This window comes from Argentina anserina, chromosome 7 (genome assembly GCF_933775445.1).
Source record: "Argentina anserina chromosome 7, drPotAnse1.1, whole genome shotgun sequence".
Taxonomy (NCBI): domain Eukaryota; kingdom Viridiplantae; phylum Streptophyta; class Magnoliopsida; order Rosales; family Rosaceae; genus Argentina; species Argentina anserina.
The window spans coordinates 11,425,734-11,451,603 of record NC_065878.1 but is presented as its reverse complement, the minus strand read 5'-3'; the positions used below and the strand labels follow the sequence as shown (position 1 = coordinate 11,451,603).

General features: G+C 36.8%; 2 protein-coding genes across 2 annotated transcripts; both read right to left on the bottom strand.

Moving 5' to 3' along the window:
• Positions 1 to 10,557: 10,557 nt before the first annotated feature.
• LOC126802919 (squamosa promoter-binding-like protein 8) lies at positions 10,558 to 12,561 on the bottom strand. Its single transcript, XM_050530633.1, has 4 exons — positions 12,431 to 12,561; positions 11,600 to 12,284; positions 10,892 to 11,058; positions 10,558 to 10,791 (listed from the first exon to the last, which is right to left on the bottom strand). The coding sequence occupies exons 2-4, from the start codon at positions 12,250 to 12,252 to the stop codon at positions 10,640 to 10,642; spliced, it is 972 nt and encodes a 323-aa protein (XP_050386590.1). The 5' UTR covers positions 12,253 to 12,284; positions 12,431 to 12,561; the 3' UTR covers positions 10,558 to 10,639.
• A 7,958-nt stretch (positions 12,562 to 20,519) lies between these two features.
• LOC126802642 (uncharacterized) lies at positions 20,520 to 24,594 on the bottom strand. The gene is made up of 3 exons (XM_050530294.1): positions 24,273 to 24,594; positions 23,362 to 23,629; positions 20,520 to 20,988 (listed from the first exon to the last, which is right to left on the bottom strand). The coding sequence occupies exons 1-3, from the start codon at positions 24,354 to 24,356 to the stop codon at positions 20,840 to 20,842; spliced, it is 501 nt and encodes a 166-aa protein (XP_050386251.1). The 5' UTR covers positions 24,357 to 24,594; the 3' UTR covers positions 20,520 to 20,839.
• Between the last annotated feature and the right edge of the window lie 1,276 nt (positions 24,595 to 25,870).

Below are 25,870 nucleotides of genomic sequence, written 5' to 3'. Positions count from 1 at the left end.
CCTCTTGAGTTTAAATTGAAAAGGATGGAGAGTGAACATCATCAGTTTAAGTCACACTTAAAGAAATAACACCACCGCGCAATGAAAGACCGAACGTGCCATGATTGCCTGTACAAGATTCACTTCCCTAGTTTTACATACACTAGCTTGCTCATCGAACTTCAGTTAAATTAGCATACGAGAAATTAAAAAAAAAAACATCTTTGAAACTTCTAAATGATAGTGTTCTTCTTTCATATCATCTACCTTGAGTATCGATTGGTTTTCATGAGTTCAATACTTCAAATGAATTGGAAAATATATTAACGGCTTGGTTTTTTAAGAACCGTTGAAAAAGTGGAAGATATATATAACAGTTTGATTAATTTCATGAAGTACAAGTACTTATGCTTGGTTCATTAGGTGCTTTAATTAATATAAGCATGCTTCCGGTCCCACGAAACTTAATGAACAACCCACTGCAGGGGATGCATGGTTTGCTTTCGTTGACATATGATGAGGGAACATCACAATTAAAGGGAGAGGTCCAAAGAAAATGACCTTTCTCCAAACAATTGGTAATGAGTGATGCGAGATGATGAATTGCGATTCCTTGTTGAGTTCAGCCACAAGTACTGGCCACACACGTTTATTTTAGACATTCATCTGAGAGAACTCTCATGCTGTTTGATGACCTTATTTTCCTGTCTGCAAATAAAAATAATTTACTTCGTCAAATTATGTAAAATTCTATATATTTATTTATTTGACATTGCTTCACGAATTCACACTGATGAACATTATCAGGGGCGGCCCTGGGGCAGGTGGTGCCGCCGCATAAGGTGCTCTTGGGCAGATGGGCCCTTTTTTTTTTGCAATTCTTGTGAAGAAACTGGTAGTGAATAAATTAAAACAACATGATTCATAACATTACTAATGTTCTGGTTCAGATAGTTTGGGTCTCTGAGTCCCTTTCTAAATGTAAGAAAAATAGGTTAGAGGTGATGGGTTCGACTATTCCCTTTGTTGTTTTATTTTTATATTATTATTTGTAATAATTTTCTTCATTTGGGTGTTGTGTCTATTTGTATTTTCTCTTACAGTCTCTTGGGTTGAGTTTAGTGAAACTCATCCCAATCCCACAAAGTAAGGTTTCATAAAAAAAAATCTTATGTAATTTGTATATGTTTGTAAACATAAAAAACTGAAAGGATAGTAGGTTTGATATAAAACTATTTTTTAAAATTTTATTTTGATGAGAATAGAAGCGTAATATTCAATAAATAAACAAGATTTTTGTACTTTTAATAAAATTATTTTCATAAATCAATTTTATTATTTTTAAATTTTTTTTTTCTATGAATACGAAAGGCCAATTTTTCTTTTCATACCGAACCCTCGAAAACTTTGGACCCGCCCTGAACATTATATATGTGGTAACTTTTTTGACAAATGAACTCCATTGGTCTATTACGGCCAACATATCTTGATTTTTTTCATTAACAAAAAAGTTTCTGTTCATACCTTAAAAATCAGAGAGTGAGAGTGAAGATGCATTTTCTGATAAAGCCTCAACATCAGAGAAAGCGAGTCAACAACAAATGCCATAGGGAAACTGCAAGGGAGCTTCCAACTTCCGCACCAGAGAACAAAAAGGAAGCTCATGCAAACCAAACACTCACTAGCGTATATACACGAACATGATAGCGAGATAGCCGTTAATTAGATTTAAGAAAAACAGATACATAAGAAACAAGATTGAAACCCAGAATTATTGAATATCCACATCATGGACCTACGTAATCATCAATTGGGACATAACTTTATCTTAGGGGATATCATGTGACTAATTTGAGTCAATGTCATCCCCCCAACTTACATGTTCGGAGGAAAGAAGACAAGTATCTTTTCACCCTTGAAAGTACTTGCATCTGTGTTAAGTTAACATTATTGTTGCGTAGGTTACAAATATGATGTGATGAAGATTGAACTTTGAGGCACCTTGAAAATTCTACTAATATATATCAGCAATAGGTATGGGAAACCCAGAAAAAAAGATACGTTTTAGCTTGTTTATGGTGAAATGTGGATTGTATAGTAGCAAGTTACAGGGGTTAAAGATATAATCTGGTTATTGGACGTACGTCCTATCCGTGCGATTGTGATCAACTAGGTTCTGATTGTAAAAATAAGATGACTCTGGGGACGAGGATGGGGAGAAAAACCTCATTTTCCATATCCTATATATGTTTTCCGTACCATCAAATCTCCCTTGAACCAGGGAAAGCATGATGCATACCTTGTAAGGCCAAAGCTTGAACGTACACACCTTGTACCAAGACACAAGGGACATGCCCATGTAACGTGTCGTTCTTGTAGTTAACTTGTTAGACTATTAAGCATGCCCGATAAATAAAGTATAGACAATATTTTTGGAAATGTGGTATATACCTTATTTATCGGGCATGCTTAATAGGTATAGACCATATATATATATATAGCTTAATAGCTCAAGTGGTTTCGAATTAGTACTGGTACCACTAGTGCGCGCTTGGCGAATTCTTCTTTGATAATGAGATTTTCTTGCTCAGTTTAAATTGAGAGCTTAAATGTATTCTCATTTTACAATTCATACTTAATGTTTCCTTTTGAAACAATTTGAATTTTTCCTTACCCAAATTTTATCTTTTATAAAAATATTTAACCAAATAAAGAAAGAAATTGTTATTCGACAAAATATACAAGTGTAAATCTCAATTTTTTTTAAATTTTGTTATTCTACAAGTGACTGTTTGATTGCATTTAGATTAGCTAGTTTATTCGTGTCATATATAGTAGCTTATCTGGTTTGTTACAAAAATTTCTCATGTACGTTTTGTCAAACTCCGACATGTCTTATTACGATGATTATTAATAATATCAGATGATATCAATTCTTGATAAAAAGAAAATTGAGCTGAAATTTGCACTCCCAATGTTATAATCCACGGTCATACAAAAATAAGAGTGGATTATTAAAATTTGTAGTATGTACACATTTTGTTAGAATTCTGGTTACTTACTGACGAAGTCCTAGCAGCTCATGGATTAAGTTTGTTGTGTTTCTGTTGAATAACCCTGGTTTGTAGGGAGTATTTGTTTGTTTTGAATTGTTCTTCCTTTATCCTAGCCACGATATAGTCTTGTAAATCGTGGATGCATCTTTGAATCATTCTTGTTTGTAATGGCTATATAAGCCACAGTCTGGTTATTCAATAAACAAGCTTTTACAGCTACAAACTCTTGCATTCTATACTAGAGTCTTTGAGTTACAAACAGTGGTATCAGAGCCCTGAAACGGGCCTGAGTGTGAGTGCAGAACAAAAGAGTGAAACACGAGAGAGAGTCGATGGCTGAGAGTAGTGTTGCGCAATTGAAATTGCTAGCTGAAGGTAGTTCAGCCCTTGTGTCTGTACCTATCTTCGATGGGTACTATGACCATTGGTCTATGTTGATGGAGAACTTCTTGCGTCAAAGGAAGCTATGGAGGCTTGTGGATAAAGGAATCCCTACCACAGCACAGGTGGATCAACAAGTTGCAACCTTCTCTTCAGTCGTAGCTGAGGGAAGACAACAGACTGAGGCACAGAGAAAGAGAGAGGAAGAGGTGCATCAAATAGTGGAGCAGCTGAAGGAGGATGATCTCAAAGTCAAGAACTTCCTCTTCCAAGCCATCCATAGGACTATCATGGAAACCATACTTGATAAGTCGAGTTCCAAAAGCATTTGGGACTCCATGAAGCAGAAATATCAAGGCATAAACCGAGTGAAGCGTGCACACAGACAAGCCTTGAAGAGAGACTTTGAAGTGCTTCAAATGAGAGAAGGAGAAAAGGTGGACGAGTACATTGCTCGTACACTTAGTTGAAGATGAATGGTGGAGAAAACATGTCACAAGTTCACATTGTTGAAAAGATTCTGAGATCATTAACTCCTAGATTCGATTATGTGGCTTGCTCCATAGAAGAATCAAATGATCTAGACTCAATGACTTTGGATGAACTGCAAAGTAGTCTTTTGGTGCATGAACAAAGATTGAATCGAAGCAATGGAGTTTCAAGGGAAGAGCAAGCTTTAAAGATCACCAATGGAGAGGGAAGCAGTAGAGGAAGAGGACGTGGAGCTTTTAGGGGCAGAGGTCGTGGAAGAGGAAGAGGAGGTTTCAACAAGGAGACCGTGGAGTGTTACAGGTGTCACAAGCTAGGACACTTTCAGTATGAGTGTCCTAGCTGGGAGAAGAATGTTAACTATGCTGAACTTGATAAGAGTGAGGAGATGTTGCTAATGGCTTATGTAGAGGTGAACCAGTCAAAGAGAGAAGATGTATGGTTCTTGGATTCCGGATGCAGTAATCACATGAGTGGTGATAAGCAGTGGTTCATTGAGCTTGATGAGACATTCACGCATATGGTGAAGCTTGGCAACAACACAAAGATGAGTGTCATGGGGAAGGGGAGCATCATAATGCAAGTTCAAGAGACAACTCAAGTAATCACTGAGGTATACTATATTCCTGAGCTAAAAAATAATTTGCTTAGCATTGGTCAGCTCCAAGAGAAGAAGTTAGCCATCTTAATTCAACATGGTGCATGTAAGATCTTTCATCCAACAAGAGGTTTGATCATGCAAACAAACATGTCAGCAAATAGAATGTTTGTGTTGCTTGCTTCTATACCTACAGGATCAACGTGTTTTCAGATGACTTCTGAAGATACAAACACAAGTCTATGGCACAGGAGATTTGGGCATTTGCACATGAAAGGGTTGAGAACATTGGCATACAGAAAGCTAGTCAACGGCTTACCAATTCTCAAAGCTTCCTCCAAACTGTGGGCATAGTGTGTGACCGGCAAACAACATCGTGATCCATTTCCAAAGAAGGGCAGGTGGAGAGCTACTCAACCTTTACAACTTGTACACTCTGACATTTTTGGGCCGATCACTCCTGAATCAAACAGCCACAAGAGGTACATAATTACATTCATAGATGATTATAGCCGTAAGATGTGGACATATTTCTTGCATGCTAAGTCAGAAGCGCTTACTATGTTCAAAAGTTTCAGGAGTGTGGTAGAGAAAGAAACAGGGAACTTCATATGCTGTTTACGTACTGATCGAGGAGGGGAATTCACCTCTTTGGAGTTTAACAAGTTTTGTAGTTCAAATGGGATTAGTAGACAACTCACTGCAGCTTATTCTCCACAACAGAATGGAGTTGCAGAGAGAAGAAACCGAACCCTAATGAACATGGTACGTTGTATGCTCACTGATAAAGAAGTTCCAAAAGAGTACTGGCCGAAAGCTGTCAATTGGGCGGTGCATGTCCTCAATCGTTGTCCTACAGTAGCAGTGAAAGATATGACTCCTGAAGAAGCTTGGAGTGAATACAAACCTTCAGTTCATTATTTCAAAGTATTCGGGTGTGTAGGTCATGTTCACATTCCAGATGTCAAAAGAAAGAAACTTGATGACAAGAGCTTCAGGTGTGTGTTTCTGGGTGTCAGTGAAGAATCCAAGGCTTACAGAATGTATGATCCGGTGGAAAAGAAGATTGTCATAAGTCGTGATATTGTGTTTGAAGAGGAAGAAAAATGGAGTTGGAGCAAAACAAAAGAATAAGCTATTAGTGATGTGTTAGAATGGGGTGACACTGAAGATAATGAAGTAACTATAGAAGAAGAAGTAGAAGAAGAAGAGGGTCCAACCGTGGAAGAATGTGATATTGAAGGACAAAATGCACAAGGTGGTAGTGGTGGCTCAAGTTCATCCACATATACTGTAAGTACACCGATCCAGGGGAGGGTTAGAAGAAGACCATATTGGATGGAAGACTATGTGAGTGGTGAAGGCCTGTCCGGGGAGGGTCTGATCCAACAGTTTGTCATGTTCACTTCAGCAAATGATCATGTTACTTTTGAATAAGCCGTCAAGAGGTCAAAATGGAGAGATGCAATGAACTTGGAGATTCAGGCTATTGAGAGGAATGAGACTTGGGAATTAACTGAGTTGCCTAAAGGAGCAAAGAAGGTAGGTGTTAAGTGGCTCTTCAAGACCAAGCTGAATGAGAAAGGTGAGGTAGACAAATGCAAAGCTCGGTTGGTGGCAAAAGGGTACACTCAACAGCATGGGGTTGATTACAATGAGATATTTGCTCTTGTTGCTCGATGGGATACTATTAGAGTGATTTTTGCACTTGCAGCAAGTAGAGATTGGTTGGTGTATCAGCTTGATGTGAAAAGTGCCTTTCTACATGGAGAGATCAATGAAGAGGTGTTCATCGAGCAACCAAGAGGGTATGAGGTAAAGGGTGATGAGAACAAGGTGTATAAGCTCAAGAAAGCATTGTATGGGCTCAAGCAAGCCCCACGTGCTTGGTTCAGCAAAATTGAGTCATATTTTCTCGATGAAGGCTTTGAGAGGTGCTCAAGTGAACATACTCTCTTCGTGAAGTGTGGGGAAGATGGAGCTATACTTATAGTCAGTGTGTATGTAGATGACCTCATCTTTACCGGGAACAATGAGGAGATGTTTGAAGAGTTCAAGAGGTTAATGATGCAGGAGTTTGACATGTCCGATCTTGGAAGAATGAAATACTTTCTTGGAGTAGAAGTTATGCAAAGCTCAGGTGAGATTTTCATTAGTCAGAAAAGATATGCCAATGAGGTGCTTGAAAGGTTTAAAATGGAAGAGTGAAACCCAGTTAAGACTCCCATTGAACCTGGCTGCAAACTCACGAAGGATGAAGGTGGTGTAAAGGTGGATTCTACTACTTTCAAGCAAATGGTGGGTAGTCTTATGTACTTGACTACCACCAGACCTGATCTCATGTATGGAGTGAGTCTTATAAGTCGCTATATGGAAGCTCCTACTGAGTTACATCAAGCAGCAGTGAAAAGAGTCTTCAGGTATCTAAAGGGAACAACTGATTTGGGAGTACTCTACAAGAATAAAGGAGAAGTACAGTTGGTTGCTTTCTCTGATAGTAGACAACTCACTGCAGCTTATTCTCCACAACAGAATGGAGTTGCAGAGAGAAGAAACCGAACCCTAATGAACATGGTACGTTGTATGCTCACTGATAAAGAAGTTCCAAAAGAGTACTGGCCGAAAGCTGTCAATTGGGCGGTGCATGTCCTCAATCGTTGTCCTACAGTAGCAGTGAAAGATATGACTCCTGAAGAAGCTTGGAGTGAATACAAACCTTCAGTTCATTATTTCAAAGTATTCGGGTGTGTAGGTCATGTTCACATTCCAGATGTCAAAAGAAAGAAACTTGATGACAAGAGCTTCAGGTGTGTGTTTCTGGGTGTCAGTGAAGAATCCAAGGCTTACAGAATGTATGATCCGGTGGAAAAGAAGATTGTCATAAGTCGTGATATTGTGTTTGAAGAGGAAGAAAAATGGAGTTGGAGCAAAACAAAAGAATAAGCTATTAGTGATGTGTTAGAATGGGGTGACACTGAAGATAATGAAGTAACTATAGAAGAAGAAGTAGAAGAAGAAGAGGGTCCAACCGTGGAAGAATGTGATATTGAAGGACAAAATGCACAAGGTGGTAGTGGTGGCTCAAGTTCATCCACATATACTGTAAGTACACCGATCCAGGGGAGGGTTAGAAGAAGACCATATTGGATGGAAGACTATGTGAGTGGTGAAGGCCTGTCCGGGGAGGGTCTGATCCAACAGTTTGTCATGTTCACTTCAGCAAATGATCATGTTACTTTTGAATAAGCCGTCAAGAGGTCAAAATGGAGAGATGCAATGAACTTGGAGATTCAGGCTATTGAGAGGAATGAGACTTGGGAATTAACTGAGTTGCCTAAAGGAGCAAAGAAGGTAGGTGTTAAGTGGCTCTTCAAGACCAAGCTGAATGAGAAAGGTGAGGTAGACAAATGCAAAGCTCGGTTGGTGGCAAAAGGGTACACTCAACAGCATGGGGTTGATTACAATGAGATATTTGCTCTTGTTGCTCGATGGGATACTATTAGAGTGATTTTTGCACTTGCAGCAAGTAGAGATTGGTTGGTGTATCAGCTTGATGTGAAAAGTGCCTTTCTACATGGAGAGATCAATGAAGAGGTGTTCATCGAGCAACCAAGAGGGTATGAGGTAAAGGGTGATGAGAACAAGGTGTATAAGCTCAAGAAAGCATTGTATGGGCTCAAGCAAGCCCCACGTGCTTGGTTCAGCAAAATTGAGTCATATTTTCTCGATGAAGGCTTTGAGAGGTGCTCAAGTGAACATACTCTCTTCGTGAAGTGTGGGGAAGATGGAGCTATACTTATAGTCAGTGTGTATGTAGATGACCTCATCTTTACCGGGAACAATGAGGAGATGTTTGAAGAGTTCAAGAGGTTAATGATGCAGGAGTTTGACATGTCCGATCTTGGAAGAATGAAATACTTTCTTGGAGTAGAAGTTATGCAAAGCTCAGGTGAGATTTTCATTAGTCAGAAAAGATATGCCAATGAGGTGCTTGAAAGGTTTAAAATGGAAGAGTGAAACCCAGTTAAGACTCCCATTGAACCTGGCTGCAAACTCACGAAGGATGAAGGTGGTGTAAAGGTGGATTCTACTACTTTCAAGCAAATGGTGGGTAGTCTTATGTACTTGACTACCACCAGACCTGATCTCATGTATGGAGTGAGTCTTATAAGTCGCTATATGGAAGCTCCTACTGAGTTACATCAAGCAGCAGTGAAAAGAGTCTTCAGGTATCTAAAGGGAACAACTGATTTGGGAGTACTCTACAAGAATAAAGGAGAAGTACAGTTGGTTGCTTTCTCTGATAGTGACTATGCAGGAGACAATGAGGACCGCAAGAGCACTTCAGGTTATGTGTTTAAATTAAGTTCTGGAATTGTAGCTTGGAGTTCAAAAAAGCAGCCAGTAGTAACACTTTCAACTATAGAAGCTGAGTTCATATCAGCTGCTTCTTGTGCTTGTCAAAGTGTATGGATGTTGCGAATTCTTGAGAAGCTTGGTCTCAGTCAGAAAAGGTGTGTTATTCACTGTGATAATAGTTCAACTATTACGCTCTCAAAGAACCCTGTCATGCATGGAAGTAAACACATAGATATCAGGTTCCATTTTCTTCGAGACTTGAGCAGAGATGGTGTAGTGGATTTGGTGCTTTGTGGCTCTAAAGATCAGTTGGCTGACATAATGACTAAACCTTTGAAGTTAGATGCATTCTTGAAGATGAGGGAGTTGCTGGGTATGTGCTCTGTTCAGGAGGTAAACTGACTACTTGAATGGCAGTTCAGTTTAAGGGAGGGTTTGTTAGAATTCTGGTTACTTACTGACCAAGTCCTAGTAGCTTATGGATTAAGTTTGTTGTGTTTCTGTTGAATAACCCTGGTTTGTAGGGAGTAGTTGTTTGTTTTGAATTGTTCTTCCTTTATCCTAGCCACGATATAGTCTTGTAAATCGTGGATGCATCTTTGAATCATTCCTGTTTGTAATGACTATATAAGCCACAGTCTGGTTATTCAATAAACAAGCTTTTACAGCTACAAACTCTTGCATTCTATACGAGAGTCTTTGAGTTACAAACACATTTCACTACCTAAAGAAAAGTAGTTAAATTATTGTCTTTGACGAGCTATCATCGTTAGTTCGATGAGTGCTTGATAAAATAATGAGCGTGGGTGCAATATGGAGAATCACCATTAATTAGGTCTTTCACGCAAGGTTATGAGCTAGGTTATTTGAATATAACAGTTAAATGCGTATTGTTTTCCCTCAGAGTTCCATTATGTATACGTACTCAAAACATTTATTTTACGGACGTAAAAAAGGATTTCCTAAACTAATTTCACCCATGCATGTCCTATCAGGTAATAATTTATATCATATAGCGAAATAATTGGATGCCATGATTAAAATTTCACATCCAACCATGTGACACTCCCGTTATGCGTAGGCCCCCGAAACATCTATGAATTGCAGAATAACAACTACATCGACGTGATAAGTCCCAAACCGAAAGCGAATTTTAATTCTTCCATGTGAATATGTGATTGATTGATCATTTGTTCAATAATTAACCAACTTTGGCATATTGATTAGTACAGCCTCCGTTTAGGAGACAACTTGACTCCTTCTTATTCACTCCCACCCTCTTCTCTCTTCCACCTTCTCATTTTTTACCCGGAAAATTCCAGCACCAAGACAAACCCTCAAAAGTTCGATTGCCACAGACTTTCCCAGGAAACAAACAGACTCGACTGGTTTCGGAAAGTTCCAATTTACTTTATCCACCGACCTTCTCTGTTCTTTTCCCTTATCTATGTTTTCATTCAATTCCAGCACGTACTGCTCAAAAATAAAAGAAAACTTAATTCAATGAATAAGAGAGTAGGTAGGCATGCAAATCAATGGTAAGCCTCAAACTGCGCATGTAATGATGTTGATGATAATAATTCATTTTCAGACTAGATAGGACTGAAAGTTTAGGGAAGATTAAAGATAGACGACAACGACATTAATTTAATCAGCTACTTAAGAACTACTCTAATTAGTTCAACTGTTTGTAAATCGCTAATTCTTGCTTCCTTCCTTCCTGCGCCTAGCTCTAGATAGCTAGCTTCCTTGGAACCCTTAAAATGGAAGTGTCGTTTTACCCACTTGAGAAAAAAAGTGAGCTTGATGACCCTGAAGAGGCTGTGGTTTGATACTGCCTTGGCCTGAAACAATCCAACCCAATTCGCGGTGGCGAAACGGCCACAGTCACAGCCGAAGACGAATGACCTGCCGACTCCCCCGGTGACTCTACAAATCGAAATCAGAAGCCCATAATTAAAACTTTTTTTTATATTATCACTGATGATTTTGCATTTGTACTATTGATGAATAAAAAGAAGATGATTACTTGTAGCAATGTCTGAAGATGAATTCGGGGCAGTACTTTCCGACCGTTGTTGAGAGATGCGGTTTTCTTGACTTGGTTGCTGAGTTTTTCGCCGGCGACGGTTGTGATCGGCCAGTCTCTTCCGGCAACTGCGCTTTCCATTGTCAAACTCCGCAAGAAGATGGAATCTGTAAAAAAAATTCCAACCATAATCAGAACACTTCATTTACTCTCTATAGAATAATACGGCCACTAAATTTGATGACTGTGAAGCCTACTGTTTAGAATAACTAATAATTCTTACTATAAATGGTAATGAGAACGGTACGTAAACGGAAACTGTAACAATTGTGATTAATAGTAGTAATAGGGGCTCAAAATTTTATAGACAGAAATGCCCTCGGGATTCACACATGTACGGACGAACCAATCATTGGCATGCATAAACATGGTTTCCCACAGGCATTTTATCGTCAACCCCCGCCGTGGACAGCGACAGTTTGCCCTTCCATTGGCCGCAGTTCCGCTGCTATGTCCTTTCGGACAAAATTATTACACTAACATGGCGGGTGTGTAACGGAAAACGGACACAAACTATTCTTTATAGGGATGCAAAAGCCCTCGCGTTTCGCCTAGTCGGCCGATTGTTGACCGTGGAGGAGCGGAAACGCGGGACATTTGCGTCATTTATGGAGGAGGGTGTGGTGGTAATTTCGAGTATGTTACAACCTGCTGCACTGCTGACAGAATCGCTGAGTCACCCCGTTGGCGATGACGGTGGAGGCTTTGGAGTGGAACTCGCAGACCTTGTGCCGGCGGTGGTAGTGCTTCGCCTGGGAGAGATCGGTGTGGCAGCCCTCGGCCTGGCACCTCGGGGAGTTGAATGGGCCGTGGTCGGCCGGCCTGGACCGGCGGTAGAGGCGGCTCATGAAGTCGTCCTCGGACGAAAAGTAAGTCCGGCCGCCGAGGTTAAGCCCGATCCTGCTGGCAAAGTCAGCGGGCGGGCAGACGACCTCGCTCTTGGGGATTAACATGAGCCCGGGGTGGCCCGGAATGGAGGGATCGAGGGTGAGCATAGAGTGGTGGTGCGTGGTCGGCGCGTAGGGCGACGCGCTGGCGAAGACGCTGGGGTCGAAGAGAGACTGCACCTGGTGCGCCTGCGCCTGAGCCTGGCTGAAATGTTGATTAAAGGCCGAGAGCTGCTGCTGCTGGGGCTGAGGAGGGAGGAGGTTGTTGAAGGCGGCCTGAGTGGTAGCATAGTGGTCGAGAATGCTGTTGTTGTTGTGGTGGAGGTGGAGGTGTCGGTTCGGGTCAGATCCGTTAACGGAGTCGGATCCATCGAGCATGACGGAGGAAGGGTTGGCCCATTCGTAGTCCAGCATTTCGTCTCCGACGTCGTTTTTTCTCTCGAAACCTGCGCCGAGAGAAATTAAACAAGAGTATGTGTCAGATTAAAGACGATGTGTTTTGAAAGCGAGAGAGTCTGAATCGGGAAACAAGAAACCCTAAAGAGCTAATCCCAGTTGCTGCCTCTTCAAAGTGTCATAGAGTTGCACTCACTTTGTTTCGTTGGGTTAAATTTCTCTGCCCCCCAAAACCAAAACCAAAACCTCGCTCCAAGCTTTAATGGGGTTTTGTAGTAAGACTTGAAGTACGTCCGAGACTGAGACACGGAGGAATCGAGAAGTAAATTTCAGACACTAACTAACTCATGGTATGAGGGTTTTTGGGAGAGACTTGGGTGCTTAAGGCTCGAGGCACGAATTGCTTAAAAGGAAATTAAAAGGGTAGAGTCACTAGAGTGGTGTGTTTGTGGAGGAGATAGAAGAAGAGAGTGAGTGAGTGAGTTACGAGGCGGCTTGGTGCAGAAAGAGAGTTTGATTGCATTGGTGGGACAGAGATGAAGAGGAGAGAGAATTACTAGTCTCTACTACAAACCGTAGAAGCCATTGGAGCTGGGTAGTTTAGTACATGTAGCTATAGAGCAAAAAGTCTGATCCATGATCAGGGTGAATTACCGTTTTGTCCCCGAGCTCCGATCACACATTTGGGTAGAGGTGGCAAATTGGCTGAAAAACCCGAGCCCAATACGGGTCTGGTCTGTTAAAAATCGGCTAGACATGGCCCGAGCTCGTTAACAGTCCAGTTTGGTTCGAGCCAATTATTGTAATGGGTCGGGCTGAGTTAGGCCGAGATATATTAGCCTATGAGATGTGTCCGGTCTGATTTCGTTTTGAGCCCGACGCGGTCCAGACACGACAAATTCATGGGTCAGCTCGTTAAACACATAATTTATATTATTTATATAAATATTTAAATAATTATCATTATTAGACTTGAATATTAGACATTTTAAATTAAAATCTCTTGATTATTTTATTATTTTAACTACAATTTTTATAAATATTATCAAAATAGTGAAGAAAATGTCATTGTTTTGACATACATAACGTTTTAGAAATAAGATAATGAAATATGTTGTAGTATTTTATTTATTTTATTATTATAAATAGTTATATAAAATACATATTTTAATTACAAAATATTTTTTATTTTAATCGTGTCTTATAGTGTTAATGAGTCAGGCTGGCCCGCTTATTAACTCGGCTTGAGTCTGAGCCAGGTTAGATATAGGCTTGGACCATGGACCGAGTCAGACTTAATGTTTAAATAAATTGGTCGGTTCGAGTCTTGCACAATAAATAAAATGATCGATTCGAACAGTGTATGAACATAGTTTTAGCTCGCTTACGGGCCAGCCTAATTGCCAACTCTATCCCGGAGAGAAGAACAAACCACCCCAACTGGAATTTTCTGTGTCCAACCAGTTTGGATGTTTGGATGCTAGGGGGTGGTAATTAAGAGATGGGACCCGCCATCTGTGTCGCCCTTGTCCAGTTTCATCAGTTTGGCGCAGAGAGGGATGATCATTATGCCTCCATCGGGATTTTTCTACAACTATTAATTTCAATCTCTCTGTTACATGTTTTATTTTGATTTTATGGTGAAAATCCTCAGTTCTGTGAAAGGGTGTGGATTTGCAGGTTTTGGATTGGATGATTAATCTTTGATAGTAAGTCAGGGTTTGTTGATTCGGGTTTCAAAGTTTTTACAGACAAATAAAAAGACAACATATTTTAAATGTCACTAGTAAAATGACCAGTGACATGAAGCCGAAGGGCTTAAACCCAAATATCTTAAATATACATGTATGTATCTTTCACGTAGTGTTGATCGTAACAATCCTATTCAATAATGTGATAGACTGATAGCCGTAGCTAAACATATTTGCTTAACTAGTTTGACAAGAGTCGGACATTGTCTTAATTAGTTTTATGTGAATTTAAAAAGAGTTCGCTATTTGGCTAACACACTCTTCAGGTCAATCAGAATTCGGCAGTTAAATTATCGAAATGGGGAATTAGTTTAGTTTTGATGTGAATATAAACAGAATTCATTGCACAGCCTGAAAACACGTACAAATCAAGAAAATGATTTGCCCTTTTATAGTGCAGATATTACGTACTATGTGTGACTATCAAAATAGCTGTTGCGATACGCTAACGTTCTTACTGGACTTGTTGGCGGGTAATTGAGCGAAACTAATTGAGAATATATTGGTTCCACAACTAAGTACGCTCAACAACTTAATTATGATTATGTCAGCTCAGAAGCTTTTGCACTGGTCTTTAATGTCGTACGTATTGTAAGTGATTAATATTTCACCTCAATCTTAGTTTGGTTGCCAGTTTAGTCCTCCACCTTTCTTTACTATCCTAGATATAGTTCTTAAAAGTGCTCATTATAAATTGTTGTGTAATTCTAATTCAATGCTAATATCTTATGAACTAATTATTGTAATGAGATTGTGAGATGCCCATGTACAAAGTCATCTTCATAGTTTGTTAAGAACTGCGTAGTCTGCAGTTTTAGTTTTTGCAATCATGTATCTAAATGTTACAATTGTAACCTTTTTATACCCATATATAATAGAGGATGCCATAAGTAAAAGGAGGTAAATAAACTGTAACTATCCATTTCAGATGACTTTATGACTGCTTCAGGCCCGGTGAAGTAAATGAGTTTAGGGTCTAAGAATGAAGGTACAAACTGTGTTGGGGTAAAGATGAAATTCAGTTTGCTGCTTTAGGAAAATAAAAAACAATATTATGCAATAATATCAGAGAGTATCCAATCGCTGACGTCAGAGTAGCGTCGTAAGGGAGAATGATAGGGCCAAGTTTAATGCACCAGCATATACTTCAGAAATTAACATAACTTAATTTGAGTACCTGATCTGGCACTGAATATCTCCATTAAAATTTCATTGAAGGCATGATAAGAATATCCCTTTCTATTAAGAAAAAGTTCACTATATATGAGTATTAATTGGCTAATGCTTGCCAATTGTTCTAAGAAAATGTGGAAACATGACAAGTATAAGCTCTGTATTCATTTTTTAAGAATGATCGAAGCTCGAATGTGTGTAATATAGTATAAACAGTCACATAAAAATTCACTTGAGTCGAATTTAGAAATAAAAAAGCACTAAGTAAGTCCCGTAAAAACTAAAGTTGTCGGTTTGTAATGAACAATGCACGCCTAAATAAATGAAGTATTAAAGTTGTGATCAAATCAACAATTTGATCCTTATTCTCTGTAGCTTACTAGTCGATATGCATGTCAAGAAGTATGGTTGGGTTGTAATTTTTTTTTTTTTGATTGAATGGTTGGGTTGTAATTTGCAAGGGGTGTCGACTCCAAAATAAGTCAAGTCAGATCTGAAATATACCAAAGAAAAATTGAAAGATAATTGAATGAAGGGCTCAACCTAAACTACATGTAGATATCTTTTGGGTTTCACCCCATCCACCTATAAATGTTTCATCACTTGAGGAGGAGAGAAAGCGATGTCTAGGAAAACATGTCTGCATATTTTGTTGCAATAGCAATGTCCGTGATAGATAGACAGTGACAAACGATTAAATGTAAAAGAGAAGGAGAAGATCGATGGGTTAGTTACATTTGTTTTTTTTTATGTTAGCTTTCCTGATACTCAAATAATTATTTTTAAAAGTGAATGCTTCGGATCCATAGATGCTACAAGAATTCAGTTTACACGCATGGATTAATGAAAACATGGTATTTAATCCTAGCTATCATATTTTGAAATCTCTTCTTACAAAAGGAACAGAGATTATGCCATATGTAATAGACTAATAGCACATTTTCTTTGGGTCGCCAAAGAGATTATCAGAAAACCATAAACATAATTGAGACAAAACTTTGAGGATGACGCTGTGGTGCCTAGCAGAGAGAAGTCGGTTACGTACATTCTATCAGGAATTCAGTGGAATACGTACAGCTTATATACGAGACATAGAGAAATTAGATTGGAGTACTCTTTGGAGAAATACCATACATGAGAGAAGGTCTTCAGTGCGTACACATGCAGTCGGACAATCGTATATACACACATATATACACCATATTATAGTGTGTACTTGCGTCGCGTATACACGAATTTTTGCTTTGAGATTAGTTAGAGGTCTAATCGATCAAATTAATTATGTAATTAATTATTAGGTACAAAATTAACCCTTTCTTCACATATTCTTCAATTATTTATTAGAAAATTTAATAAGTACTCTAATTATTATATTTTATAGGCTTAAATCATGATTAAATATATTATTTTTTCTATTTTTATAAATTTAATTTGATATTTGACTCTTGAAATAATAAATTTGGTATGAAAATGATAAATTATACTCTATTATGCACGTGAGGGTCTTGAATTTTATTTAATTAGTAATAAATATTTTTTAATTAATAATTTTTAATTTTTCGTCTGGGCCTCTCTAAGCACAAGGCCGACCCTGAGTAATTGTAGACTATTTGTAGTGATATGTGTTGTGAAATTTTAATTACAACTCAAAAGCACAAGTACGAGATCGTTCCAAGTAGGGATTGATTACCAATTCAATCATAACTTAATTGATTTAAACTAAGAACATAGATTTTAGGTTTTCAAATAACAAATTATAAAAGAAACAAACAAGATAGAACCTAGGACATTAAAATCAACCATTAACAATCCGATTTATGTATCAATGCCACTAATGAATTCTTTTGTCTTTCTAGATGTCAATTCTCGTATCTAAGTCTAGGTACGACAGTTAGACCATATTTTTCCTTAAGTGTATGATACTCTCCAGGTACAACAAATGTAGTATATCCTAGCATGCAGTCTATCCATGTACGACATAAATTTGAAAGACTTATTACGTTCTAAAAAACAAGAGAATTATGCAAACCATTAATTCATGTATGACAATAATGTAATTCACAACTCTTAATCACAAGAAGCTAAATTGAATTATATTGCATGTACGCCTCAAATTCATCTTCTAATTACTAGATGCAAAGCCATAAGGTGATCAATCAAAGAACTTAAACATAAAGCATCAATTCAAATAGTGACTAAGAATTCATCATAAAAAATTATAAATTCATCAATAAAAATATTAAACTACACAAACAATCATGATAGGCATTATCTTAACCCTAGAGAAAGGTTTAACAAACTATAACTAAGAAAAACATAACACAAAACATAAAAAAAATGGAATTGTGAAAATGTACGGATGGTCTATGCTCCTTTGGCTTTTGCATTGTACTCTGGAGACCTCCTCTCATATGAAATTTGTGCTCCCTTATCTAGAGAAGATTATTGCTCATCTTTAACTTCAATTTTCTTGTAAAACTCGGTTTCAGACTCTTAACTTGATATGGAATGGGAAAACCTTGAAATATCTTTTGTAAAAGTAGGAATCCATATAATATTTTTCATATTCATCTAAATCATTGAGCTTGATGTATTTAAATTGAATGAAGTTGGCAACACAACTTGAGTTCTCCATAAATGTTAGCAAACCTAGGCAGGTTTCAGCTCTGACCCCTCGTCACTCAAACGATCATAATTTCCTCTCGGGGTATCAAAATGAAGATCCGTAAAATCTTATAGAAAGTAGACATCCGTACCTTTCCAATGATATATGACTCATGGGTCTGATTCGATATGTAACTCTCTCAGGACATAGGCAAAGTTGGATGTCTTGCACATGCAGATTCTGACAATGAATAATATAATCACCATTTAATTTTTATTAGCTCATTTTAGCCTATTTTCTTCTTTTTTTGACATAAACCTATAAACACACTAAAATAACATAAATCAATCATAAATTATATAACTAAACATATAAACCAAGGATATGATGAATATAAATATAAAATAATATGAGCATATCAATTTGCTATTGAGGTAATCGATACTATTTGCCAATAAGAATTGTACTATGATCGCAATTATTGTGGTAGGAAGGTGGTGGTTAGGGAGCAATTGTTATTTACCTTGGGTAAATTGATATTTTTTTATATTATAAAAATGTTTTGTTGTTGTGTTTTGACATAATAATGTGTAGATAAAAATAGTTTTTATTTGGTAAATATAGATTTGAGAAATAAAAAACTTTGAGGCAATTTTAAAGCGTGGTTAAAGTAATTAACTTGGACCCTCAAAGAGGTGTCAATTGGTGGGGTGGAGGAAGCCAGGAAGGGCTGACAATGAAGTTGACTTAGTGAAAGGAATAAGTCCTTTGGTTCATTTATTATTTTGAAATAATATTATTCTAAATTTTAATATCTTTGTGAATAATTAGTGATATCTGCCTATCAGATTCTGATACTAGGAGCCAGGTAGGGAGGGACAATCTCCCACTATAAGTTAAAATCATTAATATATCTTACAATCATCTCTCACTATAAGGTATCTCCCATTTTTCCAAAAATATTTTTGCCTTATGTGAACAGTGTAATGCTATCAATGACATTCCATTCCGTAAGGTAAATGAGTTATATATTTTATTATTTTATTATTTTCTTCCCAATCTAACCTCATACTTTTTCTAATATTCCAATTATATCCATTTTAATTTTAGTTACATATTAATTTTCTCCATAAATATCATGTTTATTTTTATTTTTTATAAATAACTATTGTACCATCACGAACCTCGCAATGAGCTCTTTCATATGAGCCCAATATTTGAATATGATCGAGTTAAATTATTTATGTATAATAATTACTTATGATTTATAAACGATAATTAACGGCTTCTTCAAAACCTTCTCGGGGATGACCTCCGAGCTCGAAAAAAGTACCATACACACTGATGCATAAAACTAAAATAACTAAATAATACATAAATGTTAAAATAAGTCACTAATCACCGAATTTAGTACTCCTGAAGATCATCATCACCTCTTGATGTGATGAATATGTGTTTATATAGAATTTTCAAAAATGTACATTAACTAGCCGTTATAGATGTTGACAAAAAAAATAGTAGCCGTTTTTTCAATCAGGATTCAAATAATAGCCGTTGTCATCTAAAAACCCTATGTATACCTTACTATTTATACCTTATGGTGGGAGCTTAAAAACAAAAGGCAAAAAAGATGCTAATGAATATGCTAAAGTGGTAAGCCATATATCACTTATGCCTTAACAATTTTATCTTATGGTGGGAGATACTCTGAGAGATAGTAGCCATATTAAATACTAATCGCAAATATGAATTTTGAATGTTCACGATAATTTTCAAAGCTATCGCACTTGCACACTAGTATTAACATTCGGTCTATCGCGTTGGTGTATGTTTTGTCGTGTGTCATTCTCTGACACACCATAGTGTAGAACCATTCAGAGTTCATATAATTGTTTTTTGAATTTTTCATGACATGTCAACAGTATTGATAAGATCAGGGACGAGTGTAGTTCTTGCAAAGTGAGACACAAAATAGCCCCTTCAAGAGTGTTCTAGGTTCAGAAGTGATAAGCTCTCCGGTAGTGGAAGTCGAACGAGTTTCTGCTTCTGTGGTAATCCCCTTCATGGCTTCATCGTTTTCTCATTGTCGAGACTCTCTGTTTTCTTATAAGAAAATTGTAGTACAAAGTAATGAAGGAGAAAAAAAGGTCCTCATACGAGTATAAGCCATTATAATGTGGCTGAAAGTACTGTCAATTGATGGTTGTGAAATCTCTAATGCTTATAGTTTTTTTTTTTTTGAAAAGGTCTTAAATCCTTAGTTACAGACTTAAAGATGCCCTTAAACCTTCCCTGTAAAGTTTAGCACTGTTCTGATCATAACACCCAAGATATAAATTCCACTACAATTTCCTTGCAGAGCTCGATCTTCAACATCAGCGATACAAGCCAATAGACACTCATCATTTTGAGAAATCTTCACAAAATCCGAATGGGGCGAAACCAGAGTATGTCATGTTTGATAAAAGTCCCATCAGTGTAATTTACGATCATATTCAATACTAAGAGTCTATGACCCTGCACACGAAACTTCCACAAAGGCAGTGAACATATGAAGCAAAATGGTCCTGGAAAACCAAGAATAATAATGGTCCCTTAACCTGACACCAATCTTTCTTGGTGAGGATAGTGAACTTAGCACTCAGAGGACAAACAACCCAAAAGATAACAGGGTGCACTACTGTGCAGAAAACATGAAATATATGCACATGAACTTCAGTGCAAAATGGGAACGATGGAGATGCAAATGTTATCCAAGTGGCAAACCGAACGTAATCACATACATAGCAACTTGAACTCAAGGACTTGGCGGATAAAGTAATAAAAAAGTTTCAACACTGGAAAAGAGGTATGCGAAGTTTTCAAACCGCCACACATTTGAAGTGTGTGACAATATCCAGCATTTCCATTAGGTGAATGCTGACAATAGGTGCAGTAGGAGTAGCTAAGACTTCAAAATTTTCAACACTAGTTTACAGAATTGTTGCTACTGACACTGTTGGGGAAAATTTCCTTTTTGTTCCTTTCTCCGTAGGGTGCAACCGAAAGTGATTATATTGCATCAAGCTGAGGGAACTCACTTAGGTTTGTCTGTCAGGGTTACCAAGGATTTCAGCACACCAGGACAGATCTTGTCAGCAAGGGCACCTGTTTCTGAAAGCACAAGAGATTTCTCCTTCATAGTGCTTTGTAGCCGTCTGGAATCAAAGTCGAGTTGTTCTTGATCTGCATTGACAGACAATTGTAGAAGTTCAGTATGGAAATAAGATGAAGAGTAATTATACTAATTATTACTAAATACACAAGCCCGATAAAACACACAACAACAATTGACAACTGCTGAATATTTTACTATAATGAGACAGATTGGTGACAGCAGTAATTTTTGCCTACTAATTGAGTGGATTACTCCACCAAGTCTCAAGGGTAAAGTCACAGAAATTATAAAGACAAATAGTAGGAACGTAGTCACAGATTCTGAAAATTTTAAGGCAGGAACTAAGTACTGAGAAGTGAGAACAGATCTGTCAGTGTTAATGTTTATCTGACAACTAACTGAATTACTTTTAACACTTGGAGAAAAGCTACTGATATTATACATAAGAAACCTAATTTCTAATGAAAGTTTGCAGACCAATAGATCCGCCTGCAGCTACTATTTCAATTATTCAATATTAATCTAAAGCATATTTCCCTTCAAAATCTAAAGCATATCTTCCTTTTGGGAAACTAATGGATACCGATAAATGACAACTTCATAATCACCTGTAGGCGATTTAGATGGAAGATAAGAGAATTCTAGAGCTTCACGAGTTGAATCAGTCCATTAACTATTAATTTCTTCACACCATGCTGCTTGTTTTAATTCTAACCTTACAATGAATCATGTCTAAGGTGCCCATCAACACTCCCATTTTCCATCTACTGTTTCCTTCACTTATATCCTAAACAGCAATCACAACAGAACTATTGTCTGACACAATACTTGAGTGTTGATATTGGAGAACAAGGACTAAAATATCCATAATTTCCTCGATATTTCCGCGAAAATTTCCATTTTTCAACATGGATATATCCGTTACATACCAATCATTTTTCGATAAAATTTTTCGAAATTTTTCGATATTTCCCGATATATCCGGAAACTTTTGAAACTTCCCGATATTTTCATAATATCGCCACGTGTCAAGCTAATTTAAAAAAAAATAAAAAAATCATTTGTTAGGAGAATCAAACCTCTGATTCATCATTTTGCAAACACAAAGTTATAGTCAACTCTACTACACCAACTTATTGTTATATATGACTTTTTTATTATATATTGCATTACATGTCTCAACATTCATCTAAAATTGAAATAAAACCGAACTAGTTGTAAAAAGGAATCGAACTAGTGGTTGAAGGGAATCGAACCCCTTTGGTCTAGGAAGAAGCAATGATGGACTTTATCCTTATAGGGAAAATTCAACATGCCTTATTCACCATATTTATTTTCTAATGAGATGCAATCAAGTGAAAACATATGCACACAATCTGATGCACAATCTTCACAAATCTATGGTTATAGTCAAAGTCGAGAAATGCTTGATCCAAACGGGAACTACCAGTAGCACAACCCACAGTTAATCACTCATGACTCATATGGTTGGCATATAAGTCAATATATGCAAAATTAGAAAGGGGAGGTATCATTTAATGACCTTTCTTCACAATATACTCAGGATTGTACTAAAACATGATGAAAATAGTGAAAATTTTGTACATTATAGATCATTTATGTGATTCTAAATCACTCATGTAATTTCATGTTTAATGTATCATATGTAAATAAGGCGTGATGAGCTAGTCTCCTTTTAGGTAAATATATATAGAATTTGTACCACATGAGTGATTTTTAATATATATTAAGTAGATTTTTAATAATGTTCGACGATTATTTCACCCCAAATTACTATAACTCACTATACATTAATAGTTATATAATAATTGTTTATAACATATAGTAGATAATTGATCATTAAACATTTCTCAACGTTTCATTCAAAATTTCCAAGTTTTTATATAAATTTCCATCAATTTACTTAATTATTTTTTAAAAACGAAATTTTCCCGAAATTTTAATCGAAATTTCCAATTTTCGGATCATCATTATTTCCGTTCTCGCCGATATTTCATTCCTTGTTGGAGAATGAATGGATGAGAACGAGAATTCTTTCACGTTCAGGATTCTTGGCCCTGTGCTTAAAATTTTAGGCTTCTCCACCAATTCTCAACCTAGTCTTTATACTATCACTTACTAGAACACTGAACACCAGATAGAACTGAAACTAACACCCTAAATTTCCAAATAAAAAAATATAATTAAAATCTAAGACCTATTCCACCTATAACCACTGAGGTAAAAGAGCATGATATCGTAATGAAAGGTTTTTGATCTGATCCTAGATTAGTTGGAATGAGGTATTGTTGGCCTGAGTAGCAAGCAGCCTTCACAAAAAAAGTATGTATGCGACCAAACAAGAAAAATTAATGTTCTAACTCTGATGAGGTATCTTTCCATATGATTGTATGAAGAAAGAGGCCTGAGGGAAAAAAAACCTTTCTCCAAGATGGTATGCGCAGCATGAAATGGAATACTAGCAAAGACATCAGTTCCCAGAAACATCATCCATGTGCGCTCATTTGAGTCATGCTTGCCACAAGTGGGGCATACCTCCTTTACCAGGGATCTTGATTGAGCTCCTCCAATCTCCTTCATCATTGACTCAAAAGGAGATGGAACACTAGTTTTTGTTGTTCGAGCTATCTTCCTCAAAGATGTAAGTGCTTCTCTGTTCCCATTTCTCATCCTATCATTTTCAACCAGCTGAAATTTCAAAAGAATCATCATAATCCATCCATGTTCTTAATAACAAGAACTGCTAAATGGAGCACTCTTTTTAATTGAAACTGATTTATTTTTTATTTTTATAACACAAACTTAATTAACTCTCTGGGTTTTTAATACTCAGTTTCCAACTTTTCAGCTACTTCACAAAGACCGTGATTGAAAAGCAGTGCAGATACCTGAAAGTCTAAAGCTAAAACTTATCCAATAGTCCCCCCATCCTGTATTGAGCAAGTTGCAGAAGACACAAGAAGACGAAAAAGAAAACAATGCATCCCTCCACTTAGAGGCAACACAAAACAACTACACTGACAGATTGACACAGTATCAAAGAAACGATGATCCAATTTGCAGGGCAATCAATGTACCTATAAACACAATTCAGTCTCTTTGTAATTCCAAGTAAGCTAAATAACTCCATCATTAAACATGAGGACCTAAAGATATAACTAAGAGGATCATAAGAATGTAAACACATAGTTAGGTACAATCAACTCCATAAAACCAAAAGCAGCCACAAAGCAAACCTAGAAACCAGTACACAACTAGGATGACCATAGCTAAAACCTCAATGCCATATTAACTCTCCAATGTAAACATCATTACAGAAAACAAGTCTTACTTGGTGTTTGGCTAGAAAGAGTTGCTCAGCCTGGGTCTCATGCTCAATTAAGATATTCTGGAATTGCTTCATGCTATCGTCCATTTTTTAATTCTGAGTTCTACCAGCTTGTGTCACCGGAAACGCTGCTCCTCCCTGCAAACTCCGTTTCCGATCGAGCGCACCCAATTGCGGTACCCGGGTCGCTATCTTCAGCGTATCAAGCTAAATACAGGGGGAATTGCAGATGGACCAAATCAGAGGCAGATCTTGGATTCTGAGGTTCGATCTTCAAATTTGGAATAAAAGTTGAACTGGATTTTCAAGGAATGAGTCGTGTGGGACTTTAGGTGATCAGGTATAGTGTAATCTGTGAATCTATCTATATAAACAAACTGAGTTTGTCAGCCCAAAAGGGCTATGAAAGTACGTTAGTAGCCCTGAATTATAAAGTTAATTCAAAATTAATTTTAATATTTGAAAGACATAATTGTAAATAACTAAATATTAAATAGAAATAAAAATGAGAAAAATTAGAAAGACTGAGAAGTTATTGTGCAGATAAATTCCTATAACTTCTCTATCCCATATTCCCACTAACAAATATATCTCACTACAGTAAAATCTCGTTAAATTAATACCCGATTAATTAATAATCTCACTAAAATAATAATTTTTACCGGTTCTGATTCGGGACCAAATTGATAAATTAATAATTCGCTAAATTTGTAAGATAATAAAAATTTAAGAATTCATATACCCTATTAAATATATAAATTAATAGTGACATAATTTATATAATAACTTTTAAATTTATAAGAATTTCATTAATTTTTTTATTAATAAAATCATCATCAAACAATATAATTGACACGATCCGCTCCAAATATTACCGCTAGTCATGTAAAATCAATGGGAATATTTATAGAAAATGATCCCGTTAGCCAAAGAAAATAATAAAGAATAGTTAAAATAAATCGACTAGCCCCGCCAGCCAAAATAAATGTCAAAGAATAATTATAATAAATAGACTAGTCCCGCTAGCCAAAATAAATCTCAAGTCATACAGTGTGCCCCAGGGCAAAATAACTGTTCTCCAAACTCCCAATACCGTCACGTCATGTTAACGGAGAGAGTATTGGGTTGTCATTGTATTTCCGGTTATACCACATCGCCTCCTAGGTGGAAAATGATACATCCTACTAGTATAATCAATAATCCCAAAGTGTATGGCATAAAAAATAATCGAGGCATGTCCCACATGCCTAAGAAAAACGACTCAAGATAATATTAAATGAAATAATAAGATAAAACTAAACCCCATACCTAGTTGATTCCTATGGAATGGCCGAGTTGATAGAGATTTGTTGAGAAAAAAAATCAAAAAAATCAAAAATGGTTCCTAATTGTATAAAATAAATAAAAAGAAATATATCTCAAATTAAGCAAATAAAATAATTAGAATCATAAACTTTCCCAAAACTCCCATTTTCGGAAATTTCTCAATAAATTATAGTTTTCCGGAAATGAGATTTCCGAAATTACTAAAGTAAAATCACAATTTCTTGGAAATCTCATTTTCAAATAAATATTCACAAATCAAATTATAATTTCCAAGA

Coding starts and splice junctions, on each gene's coding strand:
- LOC126802642 (XM_050530294.1), bottom strand. CDS start 24,356: ATGGACGATAGCATGAAGCAATTCCAGAATATCTTAATTGAGCATGAG. Junction 23,630..24,272: donor TCTTTCTAGCCAAACACCAA/GTAAGACTTGTT, acceptor TTGAAATTTCAG/CTGGTTGAAAATGATAGGAT. Junction 20,989..23,361: donor GCATACCATCTTGGAGAAAG/GTTTTTTTTCCC, acceptor CTGTCAATGCAG/ATCAAGAACAACTCGACTTT.
- LOC126802919 (XM_050530633.1), bottom strand. CDS start 12,252: ATGCTGGACTACGAATGGGCCAACCCTTCCTCCGTCATGCTCGATGGA. Junction 11,059..11,599: donor TTCTGTCAGCAGTGCAGCAG/GTTGTAACATAC, acceptor TTTTTTTTACAG/ATTCCATCTTCTTGCGGAGT. Junction 10,792..10,891: donor ATCTTCAGACATTGCTACAA/GTAATCATCTTC, acceptor TTCGATTTGTAG/AGTCACCGGGGGAGTCGGCA.